At 37.8% G+C, this 12288-nt stretch overlaps 1 protein-coding gene across 9 annotated transcripts in view; it reads left to right on the forward strand.

The window, feature by feature from the left end:
• DGKI (diacylglycerol kinase iota) overlaps window positions 1-12288 on the forward strand; it is a 214940-nt gene that overhangs the window by 142333 nt on the left and 60319 nt on the right. For all 9 annotated transcript variants that reach the window (XM_065839772.2, XM_065839756.2, XM_071798478.1 and 6 more), the window contains 2 exons: window positions 1149-1249; window positions 11976-12055. In XM_065839772.2, the coding sequence (XP_065695844.1) occupies window positions 1149-1249; window positions 11976-12055 (181 nt within the window). The remainder of the gene's footprint in view (window positions 1-1148; window positions 1250-11975; window positions 12056-12288) is intronic.

Consider the following 12288-nt stretch of genomic DNA (forward strand, 5'->3'; position numbering starts at 1 on the left):
TTAAAAAGAAATACTTTATGTTTAGATATGTGGCTTATCCTGATTTGTGTTTAAACTAGCAGTGCAAATGCTGTGGGTCAAATATCTTAAAATTGAGACAAAAAAAAAGTAAGCATGTATATTTATGACAGTGCACACGATTTCAGTTTTTAAAAGGCAGTATTTTTATTTGGTGGTCATGTGACTGGCAGAGTTCTGTTGCTAACTAGATGAAAACAGAGAAAATACATGGTCTTTTGGTGGAAGTACAGGATGAAGAATGTACTTCTAACCAAGCCTGGGGCCAGTTCTTACAGGAGAGATGTTTGATATATGCATTATAACACACAGGTTATCTATCTTTCTTTAAAAGAGGAAAATGCAAATGTGGCTAAGTTAATTTACATAGCATTCAGCATAAAATGAAATAATAGGTTATAGTAAGGTGGAAGCCAGTATGGAATAAAAATAAAGATTTCAGGACAACTTTCTAGCAATATACAGACACTAAAATTTATAGGTAGTGACCCATTGAATATTTCAAAATTATATAGCCAGTTAAGGCATCTAAATGTGTCTGAAATATGTAGAAATGAGGTTCCTGTGCTGCTACTTGCTTTTGAAAGTCCTCCTGGATTCCGTGTATTGGACTCACTACTGTGGAAATCCATTTCTTAGCTACATTTCTGGTGCCTGTTTCCCAGAACAGATGCTGAATGAGGATTCTCCAGGGATTTGAGGATGAATGTTCTTATGTGCAGAGGAACGGTTGTCCCAAGAGGCTTCCCAAGAAAGCATCTGTGTTCTGAAAAACAGCTTAGCAGATCTACTGGCTGTAGTAGGCCCCTAGGGATGTACAAAAAGGCAAACTGCAGAGAGGAGGGGTATCTATATAGCAATTAAAGAGCTCAGAAAAACCTCTGTAATTCCAGACCACACAGCCAGCAAATGGGCTTCTTGATCTTGCTTGTCCTTTAGAGTGTAATGTCTATGTTGTTTTGCGGTGGATAGTCATAATTTTAAACTCAGTGTTGGGCCTGTAAGGTGTTGTCCCAGTTTTGAAGAGGCTTGCTCTTCTTTCAGGGAAGATTAAAATCACTTTCTATCTTATTTTCATTTTGCTTTTCCATGGAACACTTTGTCTGAGAAGCTTTCTTCTTTTCTTGCAGTCCTCATTCCATCCCAGATCGCCTGCGGATCAGAGTGAACAAGATTAATTTACAAGAATATGAGGGGCTACATTACGACAAGGAAAAACTCCGGGAAGCTTGTAAGTTGGAAGAAGCCAGGTTGTAGTTGTCTTTGGTAGAACATTCTGTATAAATCTTGCAATAACAAAAAACTCCAAAATAACAAGAAGAAAAAAACTCATGGAGTCAAACATACCTTTTTGGATGAGTCATGTAGAGTGTGTATATATTCTCTCTACATAAATATTCTCTCTATAAAAAGCATATATAGAGAATTCACCTGTTTGCTTACTTAACTATGCCTTCTACAAGTTGATTTTATTTACCGTAAAGTAAGTGTTTTTCACACCTGTTTTTTTATTCATGTGTTTCTGTTGATTCTGCTGGGTCTCTACTAATGTATTAAACTATTCAAGATTTTATGATTAGCATCAAATATGGAACTGAGCATGGGGACCATGATTAATTTCATATTGAGAATGTGCTCTGACCTTGAACGTGGTTCTTGCACAGGTGCATTTATCCTGGGAAACAAATCTGGCTTCCCTAGTCCCTTATTCTTTAAAAACCTTCAGTTTTCTACATAAGAGAATAATCACTGTTTTGTCTCCTTATATAATGGTTAAATTGCCACATTCAGGGGTAAGGCAAAAGCAGACAGCCCGTTGCTTTGGCAACATTAATAATGATGATCCATACTCAAAGATGGAGTTCCTTTCCTTAGTGACACACAGAGTCATTAATCAATGAGGGACATGGCTGCTTGTGATAACAATTTAATAGTCTTGTTCGTGCATCTGGCTCATTATTCATATTAAATTACAAGCATGACTGTTTGTTGTGCAACAAAGCTTCAGCTCTCTCTGTAATACAGAGCTCTTTGGTAATTACAGGATGACAATCCTTTTAATTGGTGTGCTTATCTCACTGTTGTAAGATAGTTAAACTGTTTCCCTTCCACTTCTCTAGTCCTACCCCTCCTTAATCTCCCAGTTCACCAGCTCTCCTTCCAACAAAAAAAAAATGAAATGGCTTAAATTTTATTATATGTCCTGATGACCTTTTCTAAAGTTCCCGTTAGCAGGTTTGGTCATAATTAAAGCAATCAAAGCCTTCACCACTAGACTGAGAAGAATTTCAACAGGATGAGCATTATGGCTCACTGGAGAGGAATTTGCTTCAAGTTTAAATTGAGAATTTGACCTTGAGTAGATGTCAGGCCATGTTGAATCCACATCTATCCAACCCTGTCAGAAACAATCTGTTTCATTTGATGATTCATCCTATGGTTTTCCATTTGAGGAGAATTATCTTAGTCCATCCTCACTATGGACGTTAAATTGTGCCTATGTATTTGTTATATATTATGTAGAGAATGATCTAGAACCTTTGAGGTTGGGTTTAGATTACACAAGCATGTGATCACTTGCTGAACATGTGCTTAAGAGGTTTTCATTCGAAAAGTAGATGTTTGTCCATTAAGAGTTAAAATGATTGCTTTCAAGCATTGACAGGCTGCTTGCAGTAAGACCTTTTTGTTTTTCAAGTTGCTGCATGGCCAGCTTGATAATATATTTTCTCTAGATGTTTTTAATGAAGTTGTTTTTCCTATCTGTCCTCCTTTAGCTGTCTCAGTAGTGCCTGTGCATTACTGTTTTTACATTAAGATGTGAAAAAGAAAATAATATCCCATTAACCTAAAATAAATCAGAAAAGATACCTCACCTTACCCTTTGCAGTTATTAGGAATGTGTGGTATATGGACACATAATTTACAGCATACACTGATGCTCATCTGTTTACTTCTCTGGGCATATAACCTAAGTGTCTTCTGTCAGAATTGTCCAACGTTTAGTTTTCAGGAGCCTGATCTTGATTTGGGAACTTCTTGGTGATGTTAATTACAACTGAAGAAAATTATGTATGAGAAGTGTTCTCTAAACAGTCAGAAACAAAACTGTTTTAAATATTCTAGCCAGTTCCTTGAATTCCATCAAGTGAAAAATGGAAAATCCCTGTGGTTCACTGAGCATAGACCTAACTTTCCACTTTTCCTGTGACTTACTGCAAGATGCTTGCATCTCTTCTGGAAACTGAGGCATAGCCAGTCATCAAACTGCATGGACTAGAGGACTACATAACTTAAGCTTTATGAGGAAGGAAGCTGGAAAAAAATTACATCAATATTCCTTTAAAGAAGAACAGATGATGGCCATTTAAATTCCATTTCTGACATAGCTGATTAGACATATTTTACATGGTTTTCTGGTGACAGGTCTATAGATTTCTGCCTGCCTGGCTCTGTCATATGTTAAATACTTACTCGAAATAAGCGTGCTGACTACGTCCCCATCATTGAATAATTTAATGGAGCATTGCCACTAAATGTTACCTAGCTAAAGGGGAGAAGGGGAATGCTAAGGGAGGAGAAGCAACCTTCCTTCCTTCAATAAAGAAAGTGATTATGTGGGGAGGAAAGTGGAAATCAATACATTTCCATGGCAAATAAATAACTGAAATTTTGTCAGTCTGAATCAAAAATTTAAATGCAGAAAATACTTGTGCACCAGCAAAATACAAGAACGCCTGCATTGGGTCCTGTTTCTACAACAGAGTTTCTACAAGGCCTGTTACTATAAGTGGGGTTAGCTTTCTTCAGCACTACGGTAGCTCTCAGGTGCATGTAAGTCTCATTAGATGCTTGCAAGAGACTCAATCTACACATATGTCCAGGCTTTGGCAGAGTACCTACAGCTTAATTCCAGAATAGTGTGGTTACCATCTATCCCCTGCCCAGAAATATTAAAAGCACTTTTACCTGCCTTAATCGCTTGAAAACCAAACCATAATCTCACAGCAATCTGAACAGGAAAAGGAAGCCAGTTAATAATGAGTCATGCTGTTATTCCTGAAAAATAACAAAGAAGTTATTATGGTTTTTGCCTGTTACATGTTTCCATACTAGAGTTCTGAAAGCTCTGACATCAGTGTCATAATCTGGATCATTTTAACTCACAGTAAATACATTTTGCCTCCCTTGTTTGCTTAAAATACTGATTTGATATCCAACCACTTCACCTAAAATTCCACCTCCCAATGTATACCAACTCATCGTACAAATTGTTCCATGAAGATTAATCCTCACTCTGCTGGAGCTAGACACCTAATTTTGAACAGTTAAAGAATGTCATTTTGTCCTCTGAAGGGCACAACTGTTCTTAGCCCATTCTCCTTCTGTTGCTTTCTGCTTTTCTTGTCACTGCAGCTGGCATTTAACCAAGATGCTGTTTCTGAATTGGCCCTTTCTTCCTTCCCCATGCTTTTTCTGTTCTCTTTCATTCTTTCTTCTGTCAACCTCTCAGTATTGTCTGTGGGTTGATTGATGATGGTACAGAGGATGCTTATTGATCCTTCAGTGAGGAGGAGTGAATGCTTCCATGCAATCTTTTGAGAAAGAGATATATGTTGGCATTTTAGTTATGTTTTAATGTTCTGTGAATGTAGTTGTCTTCTCTAACATGTCCCTATACATGCCCCAAGCACTTGTCACCCTAGTCAACAGCTTCACCACATCCTACGCAACATGATAGTTGTATATTACATGACCACAACCAAGATTATTGTATTAAAAAAGTGAGTTGGGGTGATATTGCTAGATGTACAGAATTTAATTCTATCTCTCTTGCCTGTGTGTCTTCTGTGCACTCTATCTGTGAATTCCTATTACTGGAGAAAAGTGTGATTCAAAGCAGCATTGAGGGGGAACAACTGAGTTATTTTTGAAACAGCAAGATCTTTCTATTTGTGACACCATATTTTCTCCTTTCCAATGTTACTAAGAAATTCTTGACAATGGAGGTAAATGCAGGAATTATATTTATTTTTTTAAAGAAATAAACAACAAACAAACCAACCATAAACTAGTTAGTGACCAAATGGTCTTCAACCCTTTCTAGTTCTTCCTGCCAACACTTGTAGATTTGCCCCACAAAGATGGTGTGGTGAAATAGCTCACCAACAACAGTAGCTGCACAGGGTGGAGTTTTTTGTGTGTTTGTTTGTTGGTTTGGGTCTTTTTTTAATAAAATCTGTCAGTTCTTACTGCTCTTAACTTGTTTTGTGTGGTCTAGCCATGGAAAACCAATCTTAGTTTGCTCAATACTACTAAGACTAAGGAGGAATCATACCTGACTGCAGTGGTAGCAGTGTCAGAAATAACTCAGCTTTGTAACAGCTCTGGGTCTCCCACACCGTCTTTTACACAGAGGCAGCTGTTCCTTATCTCCTTTTGAATAAAATCGGACACTAGAATAAAAAGCAATTTTTGAAGAAAAATTTAGCTCCATGTGTATAACAATTGAACTATCTGCAATCTAACTATCCTTTTCTCTGCAGCCTTCTTGCTTTGTGTGCTGGAGTGGAGGCTGGTATGACACAATGTGATGTTAACCTCAAATTCTTGTCTCTCTCTGAATGTATCTAGCCAGATGTCTATATTGCTTATGTCCCTGCCTTTAAATTCTGTGAGTTATTTGAGGCTTTTCGGGTCATCCTAGGAGTTCTTATCCTAGGTATGCAGAGGTAAATTGATGGACAAGCTTGTGAGTCCTTTGGGATGTGTACCTGTACAGAGATACTGTAGTTTCCCCATACCAGTAATATACTTAGCACAGTTTGAGAATCACTTATCTATGAAATGTATTCTGATACTTTAAAGTTCAGGGAAATGGCAGGTGAAGCTAATTTGGAGACTGTTCCTTGTGATTTTGAACAACTAGTTAAATAAGAAAAGGTCAGCACTGAGTACTCAGTATTTACATCCTGAATATCCACAATGTAAAGGACAGAGGGGAGCAGGGAAACCTCCTGCTAGGTGACTACTATGTTGAGGGAAACCTAAATTAGCAGATGGAATGAGGAGAGGGGAGATTAGCCACTGAAATAAATGCATTCATGTTGGGAAGCAACTGGATGGGTTTATGTAAGATGTGTTGCGTAGTTACAAACCTCCTCTTCCATCCTGTAAAGGAAGCACCTATGATCACTTTTGTCAGAAGGTCTCTTGCGGGGGGGACATGGTGGCTTATCTGTAGAAGCTCTGTAAAAGGCAGCATTACTTACAGACTGTCTACTAAATTTCTCTCTGTTTAAAAGTCACCACAACTTTGTTTTTTCAACATGTGTTGTGTAGACATTACCTAATTCATGCATTTGTCTGTCACAGTGATTTATAAGATCTGAGACTGAGGAGGTTGGATGGGTTGCTTAAAGTCACTCAGTGAGATGAAAACAAGAGGGATAGAAGTCAGCAGTCAGTTAAATATTGGCAACTCTGCTGCCACTGAGCTCCCAGATTCTCATGCTGGTTTATACAGATGCAAAACACTCATAAATGTTTGTAACTGAAACAGAAATGACCCCCTCCAACTTCCCAAACAAACAAAAAAAACCAACCAAACAAAATAAAACAAACAAAAAAACCCCACCACAAACAAAGAGGAAGTTGCCAAAGGCATTGCTTGTGTCAAAGGAAATATCTTTTTGCTTTTTGATGGATGAGACTTTGTGGGCTTTGTCCAGACAGAACAGGGAATTACATTTCTCGCCTTGACTGACACACATACACATGCATGTGTGCATTGAAAGATTAGAAATGAGCAGGAGTTAACAGAAGAAAAAGTAGGATGTGATCAGACAAGTAAAGGGAGTACCACAATGAATATATGTACAGATGCTGAAATAGACAGTTTCAATTATTGGCTTTATCTTACTTCGATCTCTTGATTTTGTAGTCATAGTAACATTTATTGAACACATGTCATTGCATCGGTTAGGAGGAAAGAGTAAATCCAAACCAAAAGAATATCATCTCATGTCACTGAGTTCTAGAATCATAGAACGATTTGGGTTGGAAGGGACCTTTAAAGAGCATCATGTTCCCTGCCATGTTGCACTAGATGAGGTTGCTCAAAGCCTCTGACGTTTAACGTTTCCAGGCATAGTTCAAGCACAACTTCTCTGGGAAACCTGTTTGTGTCTCATCACCCTTGTTTCTTCATTATATCTAATCTAAATCTACTCTGTCTTGACTCCACATGGGGCGTATTTACATTCAATGGAGTCCTCTTCCTTTTGAACTAGTTGGGAAACTGTAACCTCTAAATTTGCCATCTCCTCTAAGCTAGAAGAGATAGACAATATTCCAAATAGATATAAATATTTATTCACCCCAGAGGAGTGGGGAGACACAGAATATTAAATTACATTTCAGACTTTCCAGTAAATCGTGCTATAGTTTGTCTTTCTGGTAGAGACTTTTCTGTGATATTTTTCTGTGCATATTCTACTTCTCTCATTTCCTTTCCTATAGCTTTTCTGATTTGACTTCCTCTTACCTTTTCAGTCCTTTTTGTCCCTTTTGGCTGTGCCATTCCACCCACATCCTTCCTTTCTGTCTTAATCTGTTTCTGCAGATCTTGTAGCTCAGTTTGCTATTCTTTTTCTTACTCCTAAACCCTTACTCATTTTTCAGCCAGACCTCTTCTTTCAGTTCTTAGCCCTGATAACCATTCCCTGCCAGTTTCAATTAACAGTTTTTGTAGTTCATAGTTTTTTTTTTCTATAACCTGTTCCCTTTTTTACGGTGTTTGTGACAAGTTCTCTCATTTGACTTGTCCAGGTTCTTGCTTTTTGTGGCAGGGTATTGGAAAAAAATCACTGAGAGCCTGGAGGGGATGACCATCTTCTCAAACATGGTTTGGTTTAGTTTTATAACCTCCATTGTGTTTTACTTCCTAACTTGTGAAGATTTTAAAATTGAACCATTGGTGCCAAGAAAACTAGCAACCAATGAACCTAAGGAGGCTTAGTTTTTGTCAGCATAATAAACAAAAGTTATCTGAGGAGACACATGGCTTACATTTGTGTGGCAAGAAAATATTTTTCACAAACTCAGTTGTATTAAAACCATAGTGGCAAAGCCAAACCTCTTAATATAAATGTCTGAATATTTTAGATTTCTCTCTGAAGAAATTACTTGGTCCTTCACATTTCTAATAACAGTGGAAACCCCTCAGGAAAATGACATTCTCATAACATCTTCAGTAGTGAGGATCCTTTATTTGCTACATTAAACATTTAAAGTCCAGTGTCTAATCCTCCCAGTCCCTTGAGGTATGTCAGACTCGGAATGAGTTTTCCTGGCATTCAAATCTACCTTAATGATCTGTCTTGAGGCTGTTTTGTTTGGGATTTGAGTGGGTTAATCATGGTGTTTAGATCAGAAATTGAACTTTTTAATAACAATAAATGGGGAAGTTAATTGATTTTTTTTTTTTTTTTTACAGGGTTAAATGCAGTATATTTAGGATTCTTGCATTTGTGTTCTCAGAAGCATTAAAGAGTTCACTAGCTTTAGAAATTCAGCATTATGGGCAGTTAATGGGTGGAAGATTTCTTCTTTGTTTATAAATTCTCTAGCTAATTTCATGAGGGCTTAGGAAATCGCTGCTAATCTTGCAGTTAATTAGAGCAGCACTCCAACCATACTGCTGCACCTACCCCACCCTTCTCTTGCTGATACTCAATTTTAGTTAGTGTTGCTAGGAATAAAAAACTTTCTGCAGTACTGCTCCAGAATATGAAGCAACTGTCTGCCTGTCTCATCCCCTGGTGTTCTTGCACTGTTGCTCATCACTCAAGCATTAGAGTCGGTATCCACAGGTCCCTGGACAAAGTCCTTTTCACCATTCAGGGAACACAAAGAAACTGGAAGCTGGATGCAAGGGGCCAGAAGAGCAGGCATCTCAGGAGAAAAATTTCTGGCATTGAATGCAGTGGCTTGACTCATGATCTGGGACTATCCCTTATTTTTGGCATATTCCCGTGTGTGGACATATCCCTGTATTCATAGAAGCAGAAAGTATGTGGGTGTACGGGAAAAGTTGCACTGCAGTACCTGTGCTCTTCATGTAAGATTTTGTCTTCCCATCTCTCATGTGGCACATCTAGTAATCACCATGCCCCACAGCACTGTTCAGTACTGTCCACATCCTCATCCACACAGATCCACACAGAAAAGGTAGAAGACCCTTTATCCCTGAATGAAGGTGTCCACAATGACAATGAATGCCATTCATGTTAATTTTATGCCTTTGATTTATTGTATCTAACCCCATTTTGACCCTGTTGCTCAGCATTGCCTCATGTTTAGAATAGGCAACAATCCCATATTTTCAATTCCAGTATCAATCTCTAAGCATTATTTTCTTTTTGCTTGTTTTACAAACAGCAACTAATGTGAAGCACTTTGAAAATCCTGTCTGTGTGATGCATTGTGTATGCATACTGTGGTTTATGATAAAAATGAAGGCATTTTCGTTGCTGAAAGACAAATGGGTCTTGCAAATAAACCAAACCAACCAACCAAAAAAACTTGAACAAAAAAATTTTTGGCAAGAAACATTTTAGCATAGACTCTAGTGTTACCCAGTAATGACTTAAAAGGTTTTTCAAATGAGCATGAACCATATGTAAGGGAAATATTTGAGATGCACCTTATCCCTTAGCTAGCCATTGACACAAAAAATCATAGGTCATGCTAATTTGAGATTCCCAGGCAGCAAATCTGCACATCTTTTTAAGAACAAAGTCACCTAGCCCAGAATTCCAGAGCTGTTGTATAATCACAAAGAATAGATGTGACATAACTTAATCTAACCTGTTAATTGTGACTCTCCACTCATGTAGATTAAACACTTAAATGCCACTGCTAAGCTATCTATTGCATATTAGTGTTTCCTTTTCAGACATTTTTGTGGATTTTTTCAGGATTCCAAATGTTTGTAAGGTTCTTCCCCTTTGGGCTGTCAGGAATGCTGATGGTTAAGGATTTCAATTCTATATCAGCGGCATTGTTTCAGCAGCTCAAAGCTCCGATCCCCATTAAGTGCACATACTCATCCATGAGGGAAGGAATTCAAGAGAAAAGATACAAAATCGCTGGTGACAGTTAATAAGCCAGTGGTGTAGCTCCCTAGAGCTCTGTAGCTATTGGAGGTGTAGTCATGTCTGCTGCAATTCACTTTTTAGTGCTGTAAATGAATTTAACAAATGCTTCTGTTAGTAAGAGCTGCAGAGGGATCTGCTGAATTGAAACTAGATAGCCATTAAGTACTCTCTACAAAGAGCTTAAGGGTCTCCTGTCAGAGCAGGTTAGGCAATAATAAACACTAAGCAAAGAGAATCAGTCAGTAACCCAGGGCGTCGGAGCGCGTAAAGTGAACCTCATGGTTGACCCTCATTCCACTCGCTTGTCTCTGACTCTCTTTTCTGTAATGAAAAAAACTGAGAGTTTGCAATGAGCACTGTTTCCTTCTGGCCTTTCTGAAAATGAGCAGGTGGATTGACATCACTGTTAGATGTCAGTGTTGTTTCAGAAGAAGCACAAGCTTTTCCTTTCTTCCTTAGTCTGCCTACCACTTCTTTATTTTCTTGTTACTCCTTCCAGCATTTTTTCTCTGCTTTGGGTTTTCCCAGGTTCATAGCTGTTCTGCTGTTCAAATTGCTTTCCAAACACGATGCTGGCAGCATTGCTGAGCATTTCCAGAGCCATCTGATGGCCTCTGAGGCCTGTAGTGACCTTGACTGCTGCAGGTGCTCCCCTACTCTTCTCCCTGAGACCACTGAACTTGTCTTTGTGCTTCCAGCCTTGATTGCCCACAAGAATAAAATCATGTTCCCCATTATCTTTTAGCACTGTTTTGTTCTTTTATCAGAATGAAGAACTTTGTGGTAGATAAATATCTCACCCTCTTAATCTCAGAAATGTTAGTGACTTTATGTTGCTTCTTGTTATCCAGTTACTAAAATTATTTATGAGTTGATATTCTTCTCTCCTTCTGGAATGCTTCATATGAGGATTTAACTATCTTTCCTACTTCTTCGCTACTTTTTGGGGCCATTTTTTGATTAAAGAACCTCCAGGGAGGAAAAAAAGAACTTTATTCAGTGACTCAGTTGTAGAAAACCAGATACTCGAGAGTTTTCACTTACTTCCTGATTTATTTAATGACGTGTGAGTAGGTAGCTGTCTTGGTACTTTACTTGTGGACTCACATATACTGTTTTTACCTTTTATTCTCTTTGTGCATTTGTTTGGGGATTTTTTTCTTGGCTGTAAGAACAGAATGTTTGTGGAAACCTAAATCCCCTGTTATTTTAAATGTTACCCTCAGCTGGGGAGATGTATTTTTACACATTCTCTTTTTTTCTCTGAGAAAATATGGAGATATTATGTCAATTTTGTGTCTAGGTGGAATAATGTCTGTTTTGGTTGGAAAGCAGCCTTACATCAAAATAACATGGTGCTGGACAGATTTCTCTGAAATCAGACTGTGACTTTCATTACTTTAAGTCATTTTTGTAGACTTCTAAGAGTTCTGAAAATGAAATATCACTTTTATTTCAATGCATAAGAGCACTTCCCTGAACTCTTATGCTGGGGAATGTTCCTTTCTTTGCAGTTAATAATTGATGTTGACATCAGACAATGAAGTACACAATTTAACTGAATCTGTTTTGGCTTCCTTGATATGAAAGACAGTTGAAAATAAAAATCTTTGATAATTATAAATGGGTGAAACTAATGATGAGTAATATATTCCTGCTTTTAAACGACTACTAAGATTTAGGTAGCAGAAAGCTTTCGAAAGGACATTAAAAAAACAAACTCGAAGAATACTGCAAATCTTTTAACATTCAAGAGACTTCAGTTAAAGAGACTTTTCTTTGGTTTTGATTTTTCAGCCATTCCCCTAGGAATTATAGTTGTAAGAGGAGATTGTGACTTGGAGACCTGTCGTATGTACATTGACCGTCTACAAGAGGTGAGGTTTTTTCTGAATTCAGGTATCATTTATTAATCTATGTTATGCTTCTTTCAGTTCTGAATGCAGAGATCTAATAGTTGCAACAAACATATATTAACTGTATTGCAATGTGCCTACCAAAGAAAACAAAACTTTAGAGCTATGGTATAATACTAAAAGCAGGAGTAGCACTGAAAAATATTTTCTAAACAGGAAATGAGAAGTCATACTGCCTCCTTTTATATGATAAC

The sequence above is a fragment of the Patagioenas fasciata genome, chromosome 1 (genome assembly GCF_037038585.1).
Source record: "Patagioenas fasciata isolate bPatFas1 chromosome 1, bPatFas1.hap1, whole genome shotgun sequence".
NCBI lineage: Eukaryota > Metazoa > Chordata > Aves > Columbiformes > Columbidae > Patagioenas > Patagioenas fasciata.